This window comes from Neofelis nebulosa, chromosome 10 (genome assembly GCF_028018385.1).
Source record: "Neofelis nebulosa isolate mNeoNeb1 chromosome 10, mNeoNeb1.pri, whole genome shotgun sequence".
In the NCBI taxonomy this organism is placed as follows: Eukaryota; Metazoa; Chordata; class Mammalia; order Carnivora; family Felidae; genus Neofelis; species Neofelis nebulosa.
In genome coordinates, this window is record NC_080791.1 from 56,165,746 (window position 1) to 56,193,062 (window position 27,317).

Here is a 27,317-nt window from a genome sequence, read left to right on the forward strand (position 1 = left end):
AGCAAGATGCTTAAAGCACGTATGCGCATTGTTTAAAGGACCATTATAAAACAAACCCCTGTGCAGCCAGCACTCAATCCAAGAAAAAGAATGCTGCTAGTGTCCCAGAAGCTCCCCATGAGCCCCTTTCTCATTATGAGCCCTCTTCTCTCCCAGAGGCAGTCACCATGCTTGCTTTTCGTATAGTTTCCATCCTGAGCAATACAGTTTAACCTTGCCTAGTGTTGAACCATACATAAATAGAATAACATTATGGAGATTCTCTTTTGTTTTGCTTCTTTTACTCAACATTATGTTTGTGAAATTCATCCTTATCATTGCATACAGCTAGAGTTCCACGGCTGCACAGTATTCCATTACACAAATATATCATGATTAATGATAAACATATTGCTGACAGATTTTAAGCTGTTTCCAGTTTCTGGCTATTACTATTAATGCTGCCATAAACATTCTCATATGTGTATCTTTAACTTCACTGGATAATGCCAAATTGCTTTCTAAAATGATTTTTATCAGGTTATGCTCCCATCACCTCTACGTTAAGAGATGCCAATTTGTTGTGCTGTTGTTGTTGCTGTTGTGTGTGTGTGTGTGTGTGTGTGTGTGTGTGTGTGTGTAGTTATTGTTTTTGTTTTTATTGTGGATGCGCTCAAAACAAGATTGGGAAGAATCACAGAACACTACCGCTAGAAGGAAATGGAGAGATTATTTATTTCAACACCCCTATTTTAGAAGGATCTAGGGCTTAGAAAGATGAAGAGACTTGCCTAATGTCATAGTGGGTCAAAGAGGCAAATTGAGTCAGAGAACCAAAGAGTTAGAGGCAACACTGAAGCTAAAATGAATATAGGGCTTTTTCTTTTTTTTTTTTTTTTTTAATTTTTTTTTTTTAACGTTTTATTTATTTTTGAGACAGGGAGAGACAGAGCATGAACAGGGGAGGGTCAGAGAGAGAGGGAGACACAGAATCTGAAACAGGCTCCAGGCTCTGAGCTGTCAGCACAGAGCCCGACGCGGGGCTTGAACTCACGGACTGCGAGATCGTGACCTGAGCCGAAGTCGGCCGCTTAACCGACTGAGCCACCCAGGCGCCCCTAGGGCTTTTTCTAAAAACATTAAGTTGCCTTGCAAGGCAGTCTAAAAACAATGAGATAAAACTGTTATCTGTAAAGGTGAACATCAAGGGGACAGAAATGTTTCAGAGCCGTTTTAAAAAGGTGGCAACAACATTATATTGCACAATAGACCTCTCTGAGCCCCATCATATACATAAAGACATTGAGGCCCAGACAGAAAATTCTTATACAACAACACAATCATCATGACAATACTGAACCAAGAATTTAAGCCATGCTCATTTGTGCTTATGTTCCTAACCATACTATACTGTCCTAAAACCTACTCAGCCAATGGTATACTGCTATGTTTTAAAAAGTACAAAAGGGGCGCCTGGGTGGCTCAGTCAGTTGAGCATCTGACTCTTGGTTTCGGTTCATTCAGGTCATGATCTCACGGTTCATGAGATCAAGCCCCATGTTGGGCTCTGTGCTGACAGCCTGCTTGTAATTCTGTCTCTCTCTCTGCCCGTCCCCTACTCGTCACACACTCAAAAAGTCTCTCTCTAAATAAATATATGAGCATTAAAAAATAAAATAAAAAAATAGAAAATTAAAAAGTATGAAAAAAGCATGTTGATTTTGTTAATTTTACTAAGAACTAATGAATGCCAAAGGGAAAGCACATACTATTAAGAAAAAAAAAATGTACCTAGGTAACCTCTTTAAAGCTAGCCTCTTTCTACCTGCTGGCATATCATACAATTTGAGGGTAGAAGCCCAGTACTAATAGTAATAGATGGATTAAGAAATTTGGTTTCTAGTCCCAGGTTCACTAGGAAGCATTTGTACCATTTTGAGAATGTCAAGAAACCTTACTAGGCCTTGGGTTTTATCTGAAAATATATATAATTATATATTTTATTGTATATATTTAATATGTGTTTATATATACACATTTTATTATAAAAGCAATAAGCTACTCAAATAAAAAGAATCAGAGACAGGTAAGTAGAAAAATTACCCCCAATCCTACAAAACAAACACATAACACAATTCTGACATATATCTGTGTGGTGTTTTTCCCCCTACATAAAGGGTGAATGTTTATTTGGTGCCTTTAAAATTTTTATTTTCATAGCTGTAGTCGTAGTATATACCTTCAACTCCATATCCTCCTTTCGTCACCAATAACAAATGTGTTTCTATCCTATTACCTAATCTTCATAAAAATTTTAATGACTGTGGGTGCTCTTCAGTTTACTTAACCTACTCACTGGATAGCTATTTTCAGTTATGATAAACATCTTTTAACTGTTTTCGGGAAGTTGGAATTATTTCCTTATGATAGAGTTCCCAAGAAGAATTACTAAATCAAAGGTGAAAGTTCTTCTTCTTCTTTTTTTAATGTTTATTTATTTTGAGAGAGAGAGAGAGAGAGTTGGGCGGAGGGGCAGAGGGAGAGGGAGAGAGAGAATCCCAAGCAGGCTCCATGCTGACAGTGCAGAGCAGGAAGCTGTTCTCAATCCCACAACCCTGGGATCACAACCTGAGCCGAAATCAAGAGTCAGACGCCCAACCAACTGAGCCACCCAGGCACCTCAAAGGTGAAAATTCTTACTAAATCTACTTCAGAGGAGAAATGATGAGGGTCAGTATATAGGTTTTTAATGTGAAAGCACTTTGAAAACTACAAAGCACTATGTAAATGTATGGTGGTATTACCATTATTATAAGTCCATATTGTATGGACTTACATTGACCCATTATTTACCAGGAATGGTACTCCACAAATCTCTGCTTATTTTCTACCAACAAGATTATCACCATATAGCATACTGCTCACAAACGGTATCTTAGAGAATCAAAGAATCTTTTTGATCATGCTGTGGTAAGTAAAAAAACTTGGAAGGTGATAATAAAAGAAAGCAACAAACAGAATGAAATGAGTGGTTAAGTTAAGAAGCACAAATTCAAAGAATATTAGGACTGATATGGACCTCAGAGTACATACAGCTCAGCCCCTTTATTCTTTAGATGAGAAGACGGAATCCCAATAGAAGACTTGCCCAAGGTTCCAGCAAGTAATAAGAGATGGACTAGAACACCACAATTTCTAATTGTTGGTGCTACGTTCTTTCCATTAAACCATTTCATCCACCTTTTTGGAGTCCTTTGGATGATAATATTTTCTTCCTTCCATTGTATCTACTCAAGTTATTTAACTGTAAAATGCTAGTCTGAGTTTATAATATATATACCTTTTAAATTGACAACCTATACAAGTATCTACAAAGCTGGTGTTCTAAATACAGGACTCTTATTTGGGTCTATCCACAGGTAACTGTGGGTCTGTTAGAATAACTGTCTTTCCCATTCTCTTATTAAAATATAAATTAGCAAAATATAATCATTAAAAGTTTCAAAATCTGGAATCTCAAACCAACTGTGCTATCTTCCCCTAAAAGCTAGAGATCCTGGGTTTTGAATCAGAAGACCAACGTCCAAGTTTTGGCTCTACCCTTTAATGGATTTGTGTGACCTTGAATTAGTGCACTCAACTTGTTCAAAGCTTAGTTTCCTTATTAGCAAACAATAATTGTATGCCTCATAGGGTTATGGGAGATTATAAGAAAAAGTGCCCTGTAGGGGCGCCTGGGTGGCTCTGCTGGTTAAGCATCCGACTTTGGCTCAGGTTATGATCTCACGGTTCTTGAGTTTGAGCCCCACACTGGGCTCCCTGCTCTCAGCACAGAGCCTGCTTCAGATCCTCTGTCTCCTCTCTCTCTGCCCCTCTCCCGCTCACATGAGCACACACACACTCGCTCTCAAAAATAAAAGTCAACATTAAAAAAATAAAAACAAAAAGTGCCCTGTGACTTGTACAATGCTAAGCTACAGACATTATTATGATTACCTGTATAACTATTATACCAAGCAATAGAGAAGAAATAAAAGTTTAGTGCTCAAAGCCCAATCCACCATGCTTAATTGAGGACAAAGCCTGACTCAGTGTCTGTTTTCATAAGGATGAAGAGAACAAGAGATTTGCATTTTTTGTTTGAATACCTTGAATAGATAGCACCACCTCTTTTACGCCTTTCTAAAATTATCCCATGATGAGTTAAAAATATTATATCAATTTGCAAACAGCAAAACAGGAAAAATACTGCTAAATTTGGGTAAGTACTCTAGGAATGCAATATTCCCTCTGATTAAAAATGCAATGCCCCAGAAAGGGGTTAACATATCATAGACAATAATTACAGAGGAGGAGACAGTGAGAAGAGCTCACTGTCCAGGAAACCAGAGTAAGTCATGTTATCAAGAAGCCTGGGGAGAGACACTGACTGATTCCAGTGTATATATCTACTCTCAGCTTTGCTCACACTAGTACCTCTGCTTGGGGGATCTTTACCTTCTCTTCTCTACTTCCCTTCCCTCTACTTCTTTCAGAGCAAACGGTGACTCGCCCTTAAACGTCCAGCTTGAGGGGCTCCTGGCTGGCTCAGTCGGTTGAGTGTCCAACTCTTGATTTTGGCTCAGGTCATGATCTAACGGTTCATGGGTTCAAGCCCTGCATTGGGTTCTGTGCGGACAGAGAGGGGCCTGCTTGGGATTCTGTCTCTCTCGCCCTCTCTCTCTGCCTCTCCCCTGCTTGTGCTCTCTCTCAAAATAGATAAACATTAAAAAAAAAAAAAGGTCCAGCTTGAATGTTTCCTTTAGGAATACTTCCCAAATAATTTTTCATATATTATTAGCACACACTACACTATGGTGCTGGTCAGGAGGTGCACTAGATCTGGCTAGAAGGTGAGCACCAGGTTTAGGAACCAAGTCCTATCCATTCTTGTCTCCCCAGTGCCCAGCCCAGGACCTGACACAGAACAGGGGATGAATTAGCCCTACTTGGAGCCACAGAAAACACCAAGAGAGTAAACAGAAATACGCATACCAGTCATAGGTCTAAGATGAATGAAAAGAACATCTACAGCAAATAAAAAGTGCCAAGCAGAAGAAAAGAATGAAGAAATGAGCCAGGCAGTGGGAGACAGCGGTCCAGAAGAGGTCTTTCATATATGCCTTCATCCAGCCTTTGCCCTACTGCCAGAGCAAGGGAACCGACAATCCTAGAGAGGACTGGGGGGAAAAAAGGAGGTAAAAAAAGAGAAATAAAGACTGACATAAGTCTGTGACTTAGCAAATTCTTCATTCTTAGCTGCAAGGCCTGCGTATATTTCCTTATATCTTATATCCTTTTGGCGGTTCCAAGCCCAGTATCTATAGTTTTTAAAAAGGCATATTTATCAAAAGGTAATGGTTATTCACAAAACAACTTGAAACGGCAAATAAATCTATGAAATACGCGAACTTAACACTCACTAATAATTAAAAAGCTATAGGGGTGCCTGAGTGTCTCAACTGGTTGAGCACTCAACTTTGGCTCAGGTCATGGTCTCACGGTTCATGAGTTAGAGCCCTGCATCCAGCTCGCTGCTGTCAGAGCAGAGCCCGCTGTAGATCCTCTGTCCCCCTTCTCTCTGCCCCTCCCTCACTCATGCTCTCTCTCTCTCTCTCTCAAAAATCAATAAACATCTATTTAAAAAAAGCTACAAATAAAAGCATAGAGATATATTTCTTCTCTCATATGAAAAAAGGTGGTTAATAAACATACAATATACAATAACATGCAATGTATAATACTGGCAAGAGGGTAAAGAAGCACATATACACCTAACTTTAAAATATGTATATTCTTTGACCCAACAGTTAGGTACTTATCCTAAGCGAATAACAGAACGCAGGTATTACTAACGAGGAAGGATGCTTCCTCATTCCAATGTTGTATACAATAGGGGAATCTTGGAAAACCATCTAAATGTCCACCAACAAGGAAACTGTCAATTACAGTATGTCCATCTGACAAAAGGCCATGGTGACAACAAAATTTTACACAATTATACTCATCAACATGAATTTAGCTTCACAATACAGTTAAATGAAAAAAGTAGAACAAACCATAGAATGCATGCTCTGAAACCATTTACATAAAATTTTACTTATTTAACTTATGCATATGTATATTTGCATAGATATTTGGAAAGATGTTCACCACGATATTACAATGGTCGTCTCTGAGTAGGAGAAACCCAAGGGGCTTTATTTTTTTTCCTTAATGCTTTTCTGTATTTTAAAAATTTACACTGAGACTGGATCATTTCCACGATAAAAGTAATTTCTATTTTGGAAAAAAAAAAAAAAAAAGAAAATGATCACCTTAACTTGAAACTAAAAACTCATTTACACTAAACAAGTTGAATACTTTTCCTTCCATAGACATGGTACTCACTGACGCAGCTAAAAAGGCAATTTTCCCTTCTTTTACTTATTTGTAACTGTAGCTCGTTATCTCCTTCCACACATTGTCACCTCATTTCCCATTTGTGGCATATGGGATTTCTTTATCACAAAGATTACCCTGTACTTTGCATTTTATTATTTAGCAAACATATTTAGCACTTACTCTGTTCCAGGCACTATTCTAAGTCTTTTTAAATACTATTTAATCCTTATAACAACTCTAAGAGATAGGAACTGTACCTCTAATTATAGGCATTCTTATTATTCTCGTTTTACAGGATACGAAAGCACAGAGAGATGAAGTAACTTATCCACAATCATACAGTTTAAAGTGATACAACTGGCATTGAACGCTTGCAGTCTAGAGCCATAGGGCTTGCTCTGAAACACTCACTATGCTGCATTTATTTTAGTGCATTTTATTCTAGGATTTTGGCCTTTCACTTTGATAAAGTTACATTCACTAGGATCACAATTTTATCATCCCTGGAAACCCAAGTGTGGACATTTTAAAATGCTTGTTTCTAATAGGTACCAAAATTTACATATAATAATTTTTTGAAGTTCATTCCCTTAAATAGCTTATACCTAAGTCATGCTGGTTCCTTTGATGCCAACTAAAATCAGACTTTTCATAGGTATTATTTCTCATAATTCATTTCATGAGGCTTAACCATAAAAAATAGCTACAATTTATAGTCTACCTTCTCTGAATTACACACTGTATATTCCATTGCAGTTGAGGTGCATTCTTTAAATATTTTCCTCCCAGCAAAGAATGTTACTCAATTGAGGTGCTTTGCAAAAGGCTAATGTCACTACTGAATAAGGAATCTCTCTCTCTCTCTCTCTTTTTTAATTTAAATTTAAGTTAGTTAACCTACAGTAAGTATTCGTTTCAGGAGTAGAATTCAGTGATTCATCACTTACATATAACACCCAGTGCTCATCCCAGAAAGTGCCCTCCTTAATGCCCATCACCCATTTAGCCCACCCCCCCACCCACCTTCCCAGCAATTTATTTCTTCAATTGAAGAAAATAATTTGGCAGCTTAAAATATTAAAATATGCAAAGTAAAATGCTAAAGTAAATCTTTTAAAACAACTAGGAAAAAGGAAGAGAGAGAAGTTACCAAAGAGGCTAAACAAAACAAGCTGCTAAATTCACACTTTGCTCTTAGGCAGTTGCAGATGAAAGGGAAAGCTGTTATTTAATATTTCTCTTTGTCTGATAAAAGGAAACCAAAAAAACAAAAACAAAAAACAAAAGGAAACCAGCAAGTGGGGTCCCCTGAGTCAGTCTGAATTTCTTTGCTCATCCTTCGGAGGTTCAGTTCATCTAAATGTAAAATGTGGATAACAATACTAACACTTTCTCTCGCAAAGAAAAAAAAGGGATGGTATATGTGACAGATCTTTGTACTCTAAAATAAGCTATATAAATGTAAATTACAGTTGTTTTATTTTTCATTTTGGAAGCTATTTTTGACATGGGATTTCTAGTGTCAGTTTAAAGTGGAAAGAATCTCCAACGAAGGTAAAAATATCTTGTCTTGTCAATTTATCACTTGGCATCTAAAGAGTCCAGTGATCACAACTACTAACTCATTAAAAATGTCTTGTAAACTGGTTAATAACTGACATGGTTCTTTAAAAATTAATAATGAGCACTTAACCAATTACTTGTAACTGCAAAAAGGTAACGTTCTCTCTTTAAATACAGAATACTTTGGAAAAACTATATTAATAATTTTTCTACCTCAATTAACGCCTTCATTTAAATAGGAATAAATCAAGATACATTTAAATATATATTTAAATACACACATTTTTTAAACAGAAATAACTATCAATCTTAACTATAAGATGTTCAATCAGTAACTATTCACCAAACACCCCAAATACGCCCAGGGAGCTCATACAGACCACACTGAGGTTCAAGTATAAAGACTGTTAACTATGGTGCTAAGGTCAATGGTGGCCAAACAGATGAACTAAAACTACACAGAAGCAAACTTTGTGCATTCCCACCAACCATCCAAGAGAGTTCCTCTTTCTCCACATCATTGCCAACACTTGTTTCTTGTGTTGTTGATTTTAGCCATTCTGGTGGGGAGATTGGTTAAATAGGTGATGGGGATTAAAGAGTACCTGTGATGGGTACCGGGTGATGTAGGAAGTACTGAATTACAATACTGTATACCTGAAACTAATATTACACTGTATGTTAACTAACTGGAATTTAAATAAACACTTAAAAAAAAAAAACCCTTAAAACCTTTGTGCTTCAAAGGACACTATCAAGAACATGAAAAAGCCTATGGAATGGGAGGAAATATTTGCACATGATACATGTGAGAAGGGACTTGTGTCTAGGTTGTATAAAGTACTCTTAGAACTTAATAACAAAGACAAATAGCCCAATTTAAAAATGGGCAAGGTGTCTGACTGAACATTTCTCCAAAGAACATATTACAAATGTCCAATAAACACGTGAAAGATGCACAACATCATTAGCCATAGGGAAGTTCAACTCAAAACCACAATGAGATACCATGTTACTTCCAGCAAGACGGCTATAATGAAAACCACAGAAAATAATAAGTGCTGTCAAGGACGTAGAGAAATTGAAACTCTCATGCACTGCTGGTGGGAAGGTCAATGGTGCAACTGCTTTAAAAATAGCCTGGCAATTTTTCAAAATGTTAAACAGTTACCATATGCCTCAGCGATGTCACTCCTGGGTAAATACCCAAGACTAATGAAAATATATGACCCCACAAAAACTTGTAAATGAATGTTCATAGCAGTATTATACATGATAACCAAAAACTGTATAAACAATCCAAATGTCTACCAACTGATGAACTGATGAATAAAATGTGGCAGATCCATGTACATCTTCAAATAGCCAAAACGATTTGGCACTGAAAAGGAATGAATGATACATGCTATCACATGGATGAACCTTGAACCTATGCTAGTGTAAGATACCAATCACAAAGACCACACACTGTATGACTCTATTTATATGAAATGTCAAGAATACACAAATCTATAGAAATAGAAAGTAGAATGGTGGCTGGATGGAGGTCTTGGGGAATGGGGAATGACTAATGGGTACAGGGTATCTTTGAAGGCAATGAAAATATTCTAAAGTTGACACGTGGTGATAGTTGCATGACTCAATGAATATACTAAAAACCACTGGATTGCATATTAAAATTTTTTTTTGAAGTTTATTTATTTTTGAGAGAGAGCAGGGGAGGGGCAGAGAGGGGGAGACAGAGAATCAATACCAAGCAGGCTCCGCACTGCCAGCACAGAGCCTGACATGGGGCCCGAACCCACGAACTGTGAGATCATGACCTGAGCTGAAACCAAGAGTTGGACGCTCAACTGACTCAGCCACCCAGGGTGCCCCTGGATTACACACTTTAAATGGATGAATTGTATGATATGTGAATTATACCTCAGTAAAGCTTTTTTTTTTTTTTTTTTTTAAGATATAGGTATAGGACTTGAAAAAATGGTTTCTACTACATTACTGGCAAATTTTGTAGGCAGCAGGGGAGGAAAATGGCAGTCTGACTATTAAAACATCCTTGGAATTTGTATTCTGGATTCCAAGAATTAAGAAAATAAAAATGCGTTTTCTCCCCATGTGTTATATACATTGGACTGTATGTTGAAGAAATAGACATGAATTTAAGCTGCTGGGGGTAAGCTGGCACTGATCCCTTCTAAATAGCTGTGCACTGTGGGCCCTGTGAGTAGACAAGTTTTAGGGAAAGACCACGTCCTTGGCAGAACGGAGGTTTCCAACTGATTTTGGAAGGAGAAGCTACTTTTACTTTCTATGAAGTCTTAAAATAACTTGAGAGGAAAGAGAGGTAAAAGAGTAAAAGGAAGAGAGGTCATTAAGTTCCCGGGTTCTAATCCTGGTTCTTCTACTGAACTCGTGATCTCAGGGGTCCCATCTGCAAAAGGCTGATAACTGCCTGTGACCTGTCCACCTCACAGGATTGTAAGAAGGCCCAAATTTCTGAAACACTTAAAAAACAAAAAAGAAAGGAAAAGAAACGTCAGTGGGATATAAACAGATTGACCTCAGAAGATTTGGTCTTGATTTCTGTTTGCCATTTAATAGCTTTGTCATGCTCAGGAAGTTAGCGTAGCAGCAGCTCAATTTCTTATCTCTAAAGATAGACCTGGCCAATGCACTTCACGTATGAAATGTGATACAGACGTAAAAGTATAATAAAAGCCATTACATTCAAAACAAATGTAAATCATCATTAGCATTTGTAAACTAGATCCTCAAAGTATTACTGTTAAGTCCCTGAGCTTTCATGAAAGGAGAGAAGAGGGCTGGCTTAAAGAAAAGCCAAGGGCAATAAGGAAAGAACCTACTGACAGCGGCCTGACCTTATGACTTGAAGAGAATAGTATTACCAGAGTTCAAATTGGTAAGTCTCTTATATAATGTTGCACATTTGGGAAACCAACAAGCATGTCTTGGTTTACTTATCAGACTATGAGCAACTAAGGTGTTTCGAGGGAATCTGGATGGCCACATTCTCTAGGATAGTGGTTCTCAAACTTTTTGGTCTCAAGATCTCTACACTTCTTAAAATTACTGAGGGTGTCAAAGAGCTTTGTGTCATATGGGTCATATATACCAATATTTACTATACTAGAAGTAACAATTGAGAAAACTTTTATTTAATTCATTCAAAAAAATCATAATAGAAATCTATTACTTGTTAATATAATAGTATTTTCAATGAAAAACAAGCATATTTTCCAAAAAAGAAATTTAGAGATGAGTGACACTGTCTTGCATTTTTGCAAGTGTCTTTTCCAACGCCTACCTTAACAGAAGGCAGCTGGATTCTCATAGATTTGTCTGCATTCATTTGGTTACCATATGTTATTTCATAAGAAAATCCAGCCTTGTACAGATATGTAGTTGGAGAAGAAAGGAGCATTTAAAAATTTTTTTACGTGTTTATTTTTGAGAGTGAGAGAGACAGAGTGTAAGTGGGTGAGGGGAAGAGAGAGAGGGAGACACAGAATCCAAAGCAGGCTCCAGGCTCCGAGCTGTCAGCACAGAGCCCAGCGCGGGGCTTGAACTCACAAACCATGAGATCATGACCTGAGCCGAAGTTGGACGCTTAACCAACTTAGTCACCCAGGCACCCCAAGAAAGGAGTATTTTAAAGGCCTTTTCAGATAATGATGGCTATTGTTCTCTGACACTAGCCCAAAAGTTTTTTCTTTTCTTTTTTAAGATTTTATTTTTAAGTGATCTCTACACTCAGTGTGGGGCTCAAACTCACAACCCTGAGATCAAGAGTCACGTGCTCTACCAACTAAGCCAGGCAGGTGCCCCTCAACAAGTAGTAGATTCTTAAAGGTTAGACTCAATGTAGAATCTGAAACCACACCAAAATACTTTTCACATCTGTTACATTAAAATCTATTTTTTTCTTTTCTTTTCTTATCTTTCTTTCTTTTTTTTTTTTCTTTGCACTTTAAAGAGACCTTTACCCACACATGATTTCACAGCATCATACACTGGTCACTTTGAAGATCTTGGCTAACTAGTTACATAGGTTTTAAATGTTGACACATTCATTATACAATATTTAAAAATGACATTTGTTAAATACCACTACCAATCTCATCAAAAACATCCTTAGGAATGGAAAGCTATCAATCTCATGGGGGCAAACACAAGTTTTCCAAATACTGATTCTCATTTAAAATCTTAAATTTTATCATCAGCTGATTTCCTTTGAGAGGCTCACTTCATTCATTTTTGAAAGAGTATTTTAAAAATATCGAAGTCTGTATAGTTTGTTGATTTAGTTATTCTTTCAAGTAAAGATGGAGTTCCATGAAAAAGTCAGGTAGTTTAGTTATTAGCAACTCAACTGCACAAGTCCTTTTCTTGAAACACCATTATACTTCAGCATGCAGAAGTGCTTTATATATATTTCCCTTTCCATCACATAGAATACTGAAAAGATATGTACTCAAGGGTCAAGATTTCATATAATTAATAATTATACTGCTTCACCAATGGCATTCTTAAATGCAACTGGCTTTTTTTTTTTTTAAGCTAAGTGTGTTGAAAATGTCCCCTTTTCTTATTTTAGGCCAACATGTTCACGTATGTTCTATATCCTATTTCCTTTCCCCTTCTCTAAGACTACTCCTTCAAGTATCCCTTTTTTAAATCTTGTATTGATAATCTGTTTCTATCTGATCACTCTCATCAGCATATAAACACGGCCTGATATTTCCCATCTCAAAAAACAAGCAACTCCACATTCCCACAAAGCAAACATTAAAAAGCAACAAAAGACCTTCCCTTAACCCCGGTCTTTTCCAGTTATGAGCCCATTTATCTATCTCATTTCACAGGACACACGTCAGAACAGTGTCTACAGTCAATGTCACTTCTTCACTTCCTATGCACTCTTCAACACACCTACTGATCTACTGAAACTGCTCTTGTCAACGACGTCCACATTCCCAAATCTGCTGGCTACTTCATCTTACAGCAGGATTTCACATAGTGGATTACTCCTCCCTTCTAGGAATTTACTTCTCTTAGTTTCCACATGACGACTTTCTCCTGGGTTTCTCCCTACCTGATTAGTCATTCCCCTGAGTCTTTGCTACTGCTTCTTCCTCCACCCAACTTCTAAACGTGATTTCCCAGAACCAAATCCCATTCTGTGTTTCTGTCCATACTTGGGTCTCTCTCTTTTGAGCTCTGCATTCTCTTCCTGCTTGATATTCTCTGGTTCCATGGATTTAAATATCATCTTTATATTGATGACTTCCAAATTTTTATCTCCACTACTGGCCTCCCCACCCTGAGTTCTGGCCCCAAATACCCTGTTGCCTACTTGATGAATCTACTTGGATTTCTAGAAGATAACTCAAACTTAACAATTCCAAAGCAGAACTTTTGGTTTCCCTAGCCCCATCTCCTAGACTCCTCCCTATCTCAATAAACGGCATTTTCACACATCCAGTTGCTCATACACGAACCCTGGAAGTCCCTCTTGATTAGTCCTTTTCCCTCAATTCCCACATTCAATCCATTAGCTCATCTCCCATGACATGATTTATTACTTTTTATTAAGATATAATTGACATAAAATATTCTATTAGTCTCACGTGTACAACATAATGATTTGATAGATGTAATACTGCAAAATTACCATCACAATTAGTCTAGTCATCCATCACAATACAGTTACACATTTTTCTTCTTAGGGTGAGAACTTTTAAGATGCATGGACAGTCTCTGACTTACAATGGTTTGACTTATGATTTTTCTATGGTGTGGGTCATGGATAGTGTGAAAGTGATGCACATTTATTAGAAACCATAGTTCTAAGTCTGAATTTTGACCTCTTCCCAGGCTTGTGATACGATCCTCTCACGATGCTGGGCAGCGGCACAGAGCACAACTGATACACTTACAACCATTTTGTCCCCATACAACCGTTCTGTTTGTCTCTTTCAGTATTCAATAATTGCATGAAATATTCAATACTTTATTACAAAATGGGCTTTGTATGAGATGATTTTGCCCAACTGTAGGCTAAAGTAAGTGTTCTGAGCACGTTTAAGGTAGGCTGGGCTAAGCTATGATGTTCAGTAGGTTAGGTGTATTAAATAAGTTTTCAGCATGGTATTTTCAACTTACAATGAGTTTAATCAGGACATAGGCCAATCATAAGTCAAGAAAGATTTGTACTTTCTTAGCAATTTTAAATATATAATAGAGTATTATTAGCTATAGTCACCATGCTTATATCCCCAGGATTTATAACTAGAAGTTTTACCTTTTGACCATTTTCAGTCATTTTACCTACCTCTTAAACCACCACCCGCCCCCTCTGGCAACCAGCAAACATTCTCTGTACCTGAGTTTGATCTTTGTTTGAAGATTCCACATAGGGGCGCCTGGGGGGCTCAGTCAGGTAAGCATCTGACTTCAGCTCAGGTCATGATCTCACAGTCATGAGTTCAAGCCCCACACTGAGCTCTGTGCTGACAGTTCAGAGTTTGGAGCCTACTTCGGATTCTGTGTCTCCCTCTCTCTCTGTCCCTCCCCTACTCACACTCTTGTGTCTCTCTCAAAAATAAGCATTAAAAAATTAAAAAAAAAAGGTTCCACATATAAATGAGATCCTTTGGTATTTGTCTTTCTCTACCTGACATGTTTCACTTAGCACATTGCCCTCAAGGTCCATCCACTTGTTGTTGCAAATGGCACGATTTCTTTCTTTTATTAATGTCTGAATAATTTTCCGGAGTGTGGTGTGTGTGAACACATACTACATTTTCTTTATCCATTCATCCCCTGATGGACATTTAGGTTGTTTTCATGTCTTGGCTACTGTAAATAATGCTACAATGAATATGTAAATGAAGGTAAAGTAAATTTCCCTTGGTTAGTGACCCACAGTGGAATTGCTAGATTATATGGTAGTTCTACTTTGAAGTTTTTGAGGAACCTCCATATTGTTTTCCATTCTGGCCGCACCAGTTTACATTTCTGCCAACAGTGCACAAGGGTTTCATTTTCTCCGTATCCTCACCAACATTTGCTAATTCTTGTCTTTTTGATAATAGTGAGGTGATATCTCATTGTAGTTTTGATTTGCATTTCCCTGATTACTGATGTTTAGCACCACCCATCATATATTTTAAAACTGTTCAATTCTCTCCATCTCTACCCCTACTATGCCAGTCCAAACTACCACCAACCCTCATCAGGTCTTTTGAAATAGCCCTCTAAGTAGTACCTTACTTCTCTCTCTCTCTCTCTCTCTCTTTTCAAGTTTATTTATTTATTTTGAGAGAGAGAGCATGAGCAGGAAAGGGGCAGAGAGAGAGAGAGAGAGAGAGAGAGAGAGAAGCCCAAGTAGGCTCTGCACCACCCAATATGGGGCTCAAACCCACAAGTCGTGAGATCATGACTCGAGCTAGAGTCTGACACCTAGCCGACTGAGCCATCCAGGCACCCCAGTGGTAACTTACTACTATTCTAGCTCTCCATAATCCTTGATAGCAGCTAGGGCAACCTTTGAAAAAATAAATCAAATCAAGTCCCTTTCCTACTTAAATTATTCAATGGCTTCCCTTTATATTTAAGACAAAATTGAAACTCTTTATAATCTCTAAGGCCTTATATGATATGCTTCCTGGCTACCTCTCCCCTTATTTACTATACTCCTCTCACATTGGCTATCTACCTTTCTTTAAAAACAACAAGCTCTTGCCTACATCAGGGCTTCTGCACAAACTGCTCCACTGTTTCCTAGCTCTTTGCATGTCTGATTCCTTGTCAACTCCATGTCTTAGCTCAGTATCACTTTCTCAGTAAGGCTTATTTGACAACATTATCTAGAGCAAGTCCCTTTCCAGGTACTTCCCATTATATTGCCTAATTGATTTCGCTTACAGCCCTTAACCACAATCTAAAATTATTTTGTTTACTGTCTGTCTCTTTCCATTAGCTTGTAAGATTAATGACATAGTTTCCTTTCTTTTTTAAAAATAGCTTTATTGTGATATATAATTCACCCATCTGAAGGATATAATTCAATGGTTTTTAATATATTAATTTTTAAAACTGTGGTAAAATATATTGAGTAAAATGTGTCATTTTAACCATTTTTAGGTGTATAACACAGGCTCATTATAATCACATTCACAATGTTCTGTAACTACCAACACCATCTTCCTCCAAAATTTTTTCATCACCCCAAATAGAAACTGTAGCCATTAAGTAATAACTCCCATTTCCCCCTCCCCCCAACCCGCCGCTCCTGGTCTCTATGCATTCTGTCTCTATGCACTTGCCTATTCCAGATAATTCATGTAAGTGGAACCATACAATATTTGTGCTTCTGTGTCTGGCTTATTTATGAGGCAAGGATCTTGTATGTCTCATGCACTGCTCTCTCAGTTGAGACTCAGAATATACAGTACACGGTAAAAGTGTGACAAAATACTTGTTGAATTAATTCATCGATCTTAAGGAAGTCATGATTTTTCTGGATCTCAGTTTCTTAACTGTGTGATGATGCTGTATCACCATTCATTCATTCATTCATTCAGTCAACATCTTTTGAGACTTTATTGTGTTTCAAGCATTGGGCTTACTAATAGAAATATCATAATGTACAAAACAGTTGCCTCTACTCAATGAACATTCAGTCCCTTTTCTGAGAATGTCACCTTCTTTGATTCTGTGTGCACTTTTAGGATGGAAATACAGTTGATCACTGAACAAGGCAGGGGTCAGGGATGCCGACTGCCCACACAGTTGAAAAATGCATCTACCTTTTGATTCCCCAAAACTTAACTACTAATAGCCTACTATCAACTGGAAGGCTTACCAATAACATAAGCAGTTGATTAACACATATTCTACTGTCCTTACTGAAAAAACTCCATATATAAGTGGACCCTCATGGTTCACATCCATGTTGTTTAAGGGTCAACTGTACACAGAACAATGAAGTATATGGAAGTAAGGGAATCTCTGACACACCTGTCGGAATATGTGATCCTAACCGAGTGACAGATGTCAACAGCCATACTGTCTTCAAACTCATTTAACATTAGCTGCCCTTTTCACTTTGTAGGGCGATAATGAGGGTCATATGGGTGTGTGTGTGTGTGTGTGTGTGTGTGTGTGTTTCAAACTATAAAACTCTCCATTAATTTAAGGCAAAAGCATTGTAATTTATTTATTTACTACTGTTTATGCTCTGGAAACTGAAAGCAAACTACTGTGCTATACACAAATTCTAACACAATGTACTTATAAACTCACTGACAATTATGGCAGAACCTGGTATTTTATTTTATTTTATTTTATTTTATTTTATTTTATTTTATTTTATTTATTTATTATTTTTAGAGACAAAGAGAGAGAGAAAGAGAGAGACAAAGCACATGCAACAGGGGAGAGGGGCAGAGGGGGACAGAGAGAATCTTATGCAGGCTCCATACTCAGCAAGAAGCCCAACAAAGGGCTTGATCCCACGACTCTGGGATCATGACCTGAGCTGATATGAAGAGTTGGACGCTCAACTGACTGAGCCACCCAGGGGCCCCAGAACCTGTTTTTTTTAACTAATGATGATTATACTGTGCTTGAATTTTGCCAGGCCTGTTCCTACAGGGTTACACGTTAACCAACAAAGGAAGCTATTTCCAGACAAAGGGGCTGACACGTGAAAAATATTACTAAATGGTACTAAAACCAAGACATTTTGCTTTATTCACTTTCAAAGCCCAGCACAGAACACACACACATACCTTTAGACCGCAATGACAGGAAGAGGGCAAACAGGCCATACCAATCCTCTCAGCAATTCAAACAACACTTGAGGATTTCTACTTGAAGGCCTGTCTTTCTAAGCTTGTGCTTTCAAAACGGGCTGGACTGATCCCAAATACTGAAGTAACAAATATTACTAAATTCTGTCATTTCCTCTACCAAAAAAGTGATTTTACTACTACTTCTGGTTGTGATGAAAGGTCCTATTGACTATTCAAATCCTCAACCAAGTTATGGATGCAGTATTAAATGACTTCACTCCTTTTTCTCTGGCACTTTAACATATGCCAATGCTTTCATCCACCTCCACTAACGTGGCTTATAAATTACCGAGGTGGGGCCATTTTAATAGTATGATTTGTTCACATCTCTAGAGATGGGGTATAAATGAGGCTGGCTGAGAAGACAAACTCTCCTTTGACAACATGCATTAGTATGTATGTAAAGAAAAAGAAATCTTTAAAAAGGTGGCAATATTTTACTGATAGAATACACGGTTAGGGGCCAAACTAATTAATGGCCCTTTGATTTGTTACAAATTGAAACGTAATAAAATGATGGCATTAAAGCCAAAGACAAAATGAAACATTCTCAGAGAAACAGTTAACGATGAAACACATAGAGTTGAACCACAAAAAGGTTAAAGGTCACAAATTTGCTAAAAGTTTCTTTCTAAATTGTCAGAAGAGGCTTCCTGAATGCACTCTGAAACCTGAGAAAATCTGTTTATAAAAAGCGTATTGTCGTCTCCTTTTAAAACTGTCACAACAGTGAAGAAAAAACATCAGAGAGCAAGATGCCTTCTCTCTCAGGATTTAAAGTAATTAACGTATCAATCTTAAATGCACACATAGTGTAATCTCTCAAATTTTCAACAAGACTATTAAATTGCAGAGGATACAAAATAACTGGAAGTAACCCATATCTTAAACAGATGAATACAGCTAGTTCAGCGTGCTTGTGGACTCAGTTCACTTAAGAATAAAATCAGAGGCTTCCTGAGAAGTGCTCCAAAGTGAGGACTGAACAGGACTAGGGATGAGAGTCTGAGATAAAGGGCTGACTTTCCCAAATTTTCCGCTGTATACAGTCAGCCTCCAACTTTGTCAAAGTAAATTGGGCTATTCCTAACACCTCTTTATACCATCTATAGGCATTCCTATTGGGCCCAGAGAAGAAGTTATTAAACGTGCGTATGCTTGCATGGGTATGTACGTGTGCACGTGTGTGTGTGTGTGTGCGTGTGTGTGTGTATGTGTGTCTGCAGCTGAGATTTATGAGGAAATCCAGGAGTACGTTTCACCTGGAATCTTCCAACAGACGTTGGACCTCAGGGTGTAGGTACTTAGAGCAAGAAACAGAAAACACGTCAAGGAGAGAGTGACCTCTGAATTCAGACCAAAACTTAGTTCTACCAACCTTCCTGGCATTCTGACCCCCAGACTCTGGACTCTAGTATCCATGTACCCATTTCCACATGGCTGACTTCACCTGGAGGTACCCTCTAATTTACTTAGACCTCTTCTCCCTTAATGCACTCTTAGGCCACTTCTGACCAGTTCTGTCTAAGCATTGCTTTTTTCATAGTACAATGACTATAATCAGTAGCATAAAACAGCCTTGGAATTAAAGTGCTATTTTTTTTTTTTTTTTAAGTAGGCTTCATGCCCAACGTGGGACTTGAACTCATGACCCGAGATCAAGAGTTGCATTCTCCACCAGCTGAGCCAGCCAGGCACTCCTGAAGTCCCATGTCTTAGACTAAGATACGTTAGTATCCAAAAATGGAGAGAGGGAACGCATCAGGTGTGGGAAGAATAGCACATGGAAAGATGAGTCACAGGCCAGAGACTGTGAGCAAGGCTGCCTACCTGGAGTAAAGAATGGGCCAAAACAGCAATAATAATAAAGCGGTATGGCTGAGAGGGCAATGAGTATGAGCTTATGAAGAAAATGATTAACTGAGGACTGCAAACTAGAAATTTGATCCATTATCAGAAAAGGGTAGGAATCTAAATAAAAAATTAAAAAAAAAAAAAAACCACTAAACTGATACTGAATGAGGGGAAGAAAGGCAAAGATGACACCATATGGAGGAATGATTCTAGATCCGTCAGGAATGAATAAGGGAACTGTTCATTGAGTCTTTAGATTCATATGGATAAAAGGCAACCTTTTAAAACAAATCCATCACAAACCTTGTTGCTGCCTTAAAAAGAAAAGTCTGAGGATACAGCTGATAATGTCTTTAAGTGACAGCCAAACCGTGGATACTGATCCATATGATATTCTAATTGGAAGGATGTCCAAATAAAAACAAAGCACTGAAGGTGATCTTCCTTTACAACTGGAAAATTTATGGAACATCTACCTCGTGAAGTTTAGTCAAGTATGCCAAAGAAATGTTGTGCATTTCTTTCAGAAAAATGCAGACTGAAGCATGTTAGTCTTTCTACAGCATATGGAAAGACATTATTTTCTTTTTTTTAAATTTTTTTTAATGTTTATTTATTTTTGAGACAGAGAGAGACAGAGCATGAACGGGGGAGGGGCAGAGAGAGGGAGACACAGAATCGGAAGCAGGCTCCAGGCTCTGAGCCATCAGCCCAGAGCCCAACGCGGGGCTCGAACTCACGGACCGTGAGATCGTGACCTGAGCTGAAGTCGGACGCTCAACCGACTGAGCCACCCAGGCGCCCCTGGAAAGACATTATTTAAATGAGGTACTAACTGGCCTGATGTTAAGAGAGCCCCAAGAGCCCCAGATGGGTTGGAAGGACCACATGGTTGGTCTTTCTTTTTGGTTCCTGCATAGTAAGGTGAGGAGACCATTGAAGACTGGTCAAAGGCACTAAAACTTAACTCCATAAACAACTCCCAATGCAAAATGAGTCCCTAAAAGTGGTCTAAGAGAAGAAAGTGATCTAAGAGAAGAAAGCTATGTGCAAAGGTACAGAGGCAAAAAGATATAAACCCACACATTCAAGTATAGTGTACCAGCAGGTAACAACTCAGTAAAGGGCTTCTGAGTTTAGGAGGATTTCAATTTGTACCCACTGCTTCTCAGTAGTGTTTAGAATGACATAAAGTAAAACTGTGGCCAAAAAAGAATTTTGCGTTATCACTGTAACTGCTTAAATAAAACAGTGAACTGTAGTACTTATTTATAAAGAAAGAAGGTTAGCAATCCAAGGAAGTAGGTTGTATATGAGAAGTAGAGAAGGACAGAAGCTACTTACCTGTGCTATATTTTTGTTCAGAAGATAGACACCATAATCAAATTGTAACTTCTCCCCTCCTTTTGGATATAATGGAAACCTAAAAAAAAAAAAATAAAAAATTAAGCAAGATCAGATCTTTTCCAAAGTGTGAGTAAAACAACCTCCAAGTTATTGACAAAGGTAGAAGTTCCTTGAATAAGGCATAAGTATCTGAAGACTTGAACTAAATTCCTTATAGGTGTTGCAATCTATTACCTTATTATCTTCATAATTAGTCAAATCAGATCAATGGTTGCTTTGTTTAAAAAAACAAAAAACTGAGTAGATCATGCAATAAGGGACTAATATATAAAAAAGTGACCCACTAACCCCAAGGAGTTGAGGCCACTGTGTTTCATATTTACATATCACAAATTTACCGTGCCAAAATTAAGATCCTACAAGTTTTTTCCTTTAATACATTGGATCTGACATCTCAGCTTCTACTATATGGGAAAAGAAGATTAAGGGGGAAAAAATCAGACTTGAAAGCAACATATAAGATTTCTGCTTCTTGAAAGGTGGCCAGTGAAATCAACAGTACTAATAGAAGTGAAAATTCACCAAAAATTCATTCACACCCACATGGGTGGCTATTTGGGTGTTACTTCTCCAAAGCAATATACTCACGCCACAGAGCTCTCCTAAGACTTTAACCTGACTTACTGAAATAACAAAGGCATGAGATCTGTGGATCTTTATCAAGATGATGAGTTATTTTAGAGAATAAGTTTCCCCATTTCCCTTTTCCTATCCCTGCAAATGAAGAAGAAAAGGTTATATTCTCAAAACTAAGCACACATTTTTTTCCCTCGGAAGTAAATACACAAATCCAGATCAATCACAACTTAGGGTCAAGAAGAAAACTTCACCTTCCTGAGTTTGGCAATATATGATTATTCTCAAAAATAAAATAATCCTACTGAAATGAATGGAAGGTAACAATTAGTGGATATTCTCAATTTCAATTGCCCGAGGAAAGGTACATTCCATAAAGTTTGCTGGATATTGTTTTCTAGAAAATATAAACGAAACAGAATTAAAACATCTTTATATTAAATTCTTGAGAGTTGTTGATTACATACAGTTTCTAAAAGGTAAATTTGTTGTGCTATAAAATCATAGGCACTGACATGGCTCCTGAGCGGCTCAGTCAGTTAAGTGTCTGACTTTGACTCAGGTCATGATCTCGTGATTCGCGAGTTCAAGCCCCGCATCGGGCTCTGCTGACAGCTTGGAGCCTGGAGCCTGCTTTGGATTCTGTGTCTCCCTCTCTCTCTCCTCCTCCCCTGCTCATGCTCTGTCTCTCTCTCTCTCTCTCTCAAAAATAAACAAACATTAAAAAAAATTTAAATTATAGGCACTGGGGAATGAGCAAGGTCATGAACTGTCTTTATTCTCTAGTAAGGGAACACCAAATGCTTCATACATCCATTAAGAACATACAGCTCTGTATTTATTGAAGCAGTAAAAAATAAACTAGGAATGTGGTGTGGCCCTAAATGGAGATACATAAAAATGACAGCAAATTCAGGATAAACAAAAGTGCAACACCAGGCTTTCACGGTGCGTCTGGGAATCATCCAAATTTGTATGAGGAAGCTTGCAAAGGAACTACCTAACTGCAAAGACATAACACCATGGGGGCCCTCTGGAAGGAACCTACTAGAGTTCCAAAGCACTGTACTATGTAGTTGTTATTCCTTTTTTTTTTTTTTTTTTAATTTTTTTTTCAACGTTTTTTATTTATTTTTGGGACAGAGAGAGACAGACAGAGCATGAACGGGGGAGGGGCAGAGAGAGGGAGACACAGAATCGGAAACAGGCTCCAGGCTCCGAGCCATCAGCCCAGAGCCCGACGCGGGGCTCGAACTCACGGACCGCGAGATCGTGACCTGGCTGAAGTCGGATGCTTAACCGACTGCGCCACCCAGGCGCCCCTGTAGTTGTTATTCTATAAGGCTATGTGCACAGCTCTTCAAGCCTACGTGTACCTCTACTTTCAATTTATAAATACAGAAACTATTTCAAATGTTAGAAGAGTACACTGAAATAAGTATTGAAAACCAGGTCTCCAAATTCCTAAAAAATGGATCTCACAACATCAACTTTATCACTTCATTGGGACTTCTTTATAGAAAGTCACAAGGTGTGCACGTAACATTAAAACAAATCTGAAGAGTAACTGAAGCCCAAGGTCAAACAGTGCCATTGTAAGACAGATCAAACATGAGGACAGAGTTCACATCTTATATTGCCTTCAAATTCTTAAGAGGTCACTTCAAGTTGAACAGTAGAGCAGCTTATAATTACTACACATTCATCTCACTTTGCAAAAGTACATAGATTTATAGATCTATTAAGCAATCTAGAAAAATGAAATCCATTTTAATGGGTAAAACCTATTACCATCAGGACGGAAGATACAAATCAAAGGCATCTTAATTCAGTATAGACAGAGAATCACATTAGCAACTGTAGAAGGTTTAGATAAGAATGTGGTCATTCAAGTACAACTAGAAACATGTCCTTAGTGTCAAAAATAGGATTCATTAAAGGGGGGGTATTACATTAAATAACTGGAGGAAGAACTTTATATTTCCTATTATAAAACTTACAGAAAAGGCAACTAAAATGATCGATATGAAATACATTTCAAATTCAACTGTATTTCCAAACTGTTCGAAAAATTCACTGACTCTACATGGTATATGTATCAATGAATTAGAAAGCATAAATAGATTATGTGTGAAGATGATCTGGAGCTCTTGAGTACACAGTAATTTCAGTATGAATAAAGAGCCATGGCATGACTACCAAAAAGCTATTGTGATCCCAGGTTGTATTAACAGAAACAAAGCAGATTATTAGGAAACGTGCTATTGGCAAATACTGGTTCAGACTGGTTCAGACTATACTGAGAGATCTGTGTTCAGTTCTGGGAGTTAATGTCGGTTTTGTTTTGTTTTTTTAATATAAGCATGTGGATAAATAATTTGAAACTTTCTTATGGGTTTTGCAACAATCTCATTTGACTATAAAAAGCATGCAGTGAAGTAGAGTGGTCCAGTGTTTTTGTTATTTTAAAGAAAACTGATTTGCCTTGATCATCTACTTAGCGGAACAGACGTGACCTGAGTATTAGGTCAGTATTAGAAAGAATTCAGTATTCTTTCTACTCACCTCTGAGTGCTTCAGAGAAGCAGCACAACCAAGATAATTAAGAGAATGCGAGCTATGGTTCTGAGACAAATGGCTAAAGGAACCAGAGATGTTCAGTCTGGAGCAGAGAAGTCTCAGAGAAAAGAAATGAAGGGCTTTCTGAGAGAAAAAGAGATGTTTTTGTTCTCATGGTTTCAGACGGGGAGCACTGAAGTCAATGGTAAAAGTTACAGGAAAACTGACTTCACCCCAGAGTTAGTCAAAATCCAAAAGATCTTGGGTAGAGGCAGACAGTTAGGAGCTGGGCAACAAATAACGGACAGATACTCAGAGGGCCTAACAGGCTGCATGGTGGCCCCCCAAAAGTATGTCCATATCCAAATCCTGTGAATGTGATTTGGAAAAAGGGCTGCAATTAAGTTAAGGATTCGAAGATGACAACATCCTCAATTATCTGGGCAGGCCCTATAGCCAAAAAATGTCTGAACAAGGGACACGCGGAGGAAGAGACACAGAGAAGGTGGTCATATGAAGATGGAGGCAGAAATTAGTTACACGGCCATAGGCCAAGGAATACCTGGAGCCACTAGAAGCTAGAAAAGGCAGGGGCGCCTGGGTGGCGCAGTCGGTTAAGCGTCCGACTTCAGCCAGGTCACGATCTCGCGGTCCGTGAGTTCAAGCCCCGCGTCGAGCTCTGGGCTGATGGCTCAGAGCCTGGAGCCTGTTTCCGATTCTGTGTCTCCCTCTCTCTCTGCCCCTCCCCCGTTCATGCTCTGTCTCTCTCTGTCCCCAAAATAAATAAAAAACGTTGAAAAGAAGCTAGAAAAGGCAAGGAAAGATTCTCCCCGAGAGCCTTTGAAGGGAGCGTAACCTTGCTGACACCTTACTTTTGGAATTCTGGCCTCCAGACCTATGAGAGAGTAACTTTCTGCTGTTTTAAGCCAGCAGGTCTGGGATAATTTGTCACAGCGGCCCTAGAAATTGACAAGGGAGGACGGATCAAACACTGGGTGACCCATTAGACTGGATGAAATACACCTCCTTCATCTCCAAGATTCTATAATATTGAATATGCAAAAGTAAATACACTTAATATAACTTCATCCTTCCTTCAGGAGCTATGAAACTATAATGCCGAAGAGTCATCATGATGGGCAATAGCTAAGGCTACAAAGTAGATCTACTGAACTGCAAGTAAATGGAATGAAAAGAAAAAAGATTCACATGTATGGTCTTTATATGGGTCGTGTATGCATGTATACACAAAGAATCTCACAGAATTTAGAAAAGAATTGTGAAAGAAAGTGATTTTGAATCATTCTTACTTTAAAAAGATATGAATGTGGGGCGCCTGGGTGGCTCAGTCGGTTAAGTATCCAACTTCAGCTCAGGTCATGATCTCATGGTTTGTGGGTTCGAGCCCTGCGTCGGGCTCTGTGCTGACAGCTCAGAGCCTGGAGCCTGCTTTGGATTCTTTGTCTCCCTCTCTCTCTGCTCCTCCCCCACTTGTGCTCTGTCTCTCTGTCTCTCTGTCTCTCTCAAAAATAAACAAAAGTAAAAAAAAAAAAAAAAAGATACAACTGTTATAAGCACTACCCTCTCCTCCCCAACCTAGACATTTTTATAAAGGACTCCCAATTGGTGATAGTTTCCTGCCTTCATTTTCAAAGTCCCACATCAAATTCTGGTCATAGACACTCCAGCTACTCTGCAAGAATAAACTGCAGGGGAGCAAGAAAGCAAACACGGAGACCCACTACAGTAAAAATCCAGGCAAAAGAGCGTGCTTTAAATCTCAACTCGGGATGAGGATATGGCTATAGTTAATTCAAATTTTTTATTGTGCATATTAAGATCACTTTTGCTCAATGCATTTGTAGAACATGTGACAATACATACTCAGTATGTTTTGAGGCCATAACTTTTACTTCAAACTAACATGCTTTTTCCTGTCCAGATTAGTTTTCTACCATCACTCTTACCGGTTACTCAGGCTTAGAATGACATTTAATTTTTACTCACCTTCTTTGTCTTTTATACCTGCGATGATTCACCAAGTCAACAAATCATTTTTCCTATGAAACACTCTTATCTCTCCATTCCACTGCCACTCTGGAAAACTCTTTGTTGTTGTGTGCGTTGTAGGATGTTTTAACAGCGTTCCTGTCTACTCACTAGAAGCCAGTATTATTCTTTACCCATTTAAGTACAACCTTTTTTCTTCCCCTTAAGTTTATTTATTTATTTTTGAGAGAGGGAGAGAGGGGAGGGGCAGAGAGAGAAGGAGAGAAAGAAAATCCCAAGCAGGCTCCACACTGTCAGCGCAGAGCCGGACGTGGGGCTCAAACTCACAAACTCTTGTGCTCAAACCCACAAACTGAGATTATGACCTGAGCCAAAACCAAGAGTCGAACACTTAACTAACTGAACCACCCAGGTGCCCCATAAGTACAACCTTTTTATCACGTCACGTCACTTCTCAGCCCTGCTTCCTAATCATTGTCTTCAATTTCCACTCCTCTCCTCAGCTTTCGGGGCCTAAGTGATCTGACCTGTCTGCCTGACTTATGTGCAGCCTTATTTTGCTCACGTGGTTTTCTCCATCTCATGAGGTTTGGAGAAGGTGAGACCAGCTTGTTGCGGTAATGTAGGTGAGAGATCATGGTTGCTTGGACGAAGGCAACGGTATTAGATATGGCAACAACGAGACCAATTTGGAAGGCTTCTAGGAAATAAAATCATAAAGATTTGGTGATGGCTTGAAGTGAAGAGTGATGGAGAGGGAGGGATCATGCATTAACTCTTAATGTCTGTTTTGCCGAACCAAATGGAAGGTTGATCACATGGCAGAACAACTTGAATAAAGAAATGTAGGGGCGCCTGGGTGGCTCAGTCGGTTAAGCATCCGACTTCGGCTCAGGTCACGATCTCGCGGTCTGCGAGTTCGAGCCCCACGTCGGGCTCTGGGCTGATGGCTCAGAGCCTGGAGCCTGCTTCCGATTCTGTGTTTCCCTCTCTCTCTGCCCCTCCCCCGTTCATGCTATGTCTCTCTCTGTCTCAAAAATAAATAAACGTTAAAAAAAAAATTAA

The 27,317-nt window shown here is 38.5% G+C and overlaps 1 protein-coding gene across 3 annotated transcripts in view; it reads right to left on the reverse strand.

Annotated features, from left to right (window-relative positions):
- UVRAG (UV radiation resistance associated) overlaps positions 1-27,317 on the reverse strand; it is a 302,745-nt gene that overhangs the window by 61,298 nt on the left and 214,130 nt on the right. For all 3 annotated transcript variants that reach the window (XM_058690352.1, XM_058690351.1, XM_058690353.1), the window contains exon 13: positions 21,045-21,123. In XM_058690352.1, the coding sequence (XP_058546335.1) occupies positions 21,045-21,123 (79 nt within the window). The remainder of the gene's footprint in view (positions 1-21,044; positions 21,124-27,317) is intronic.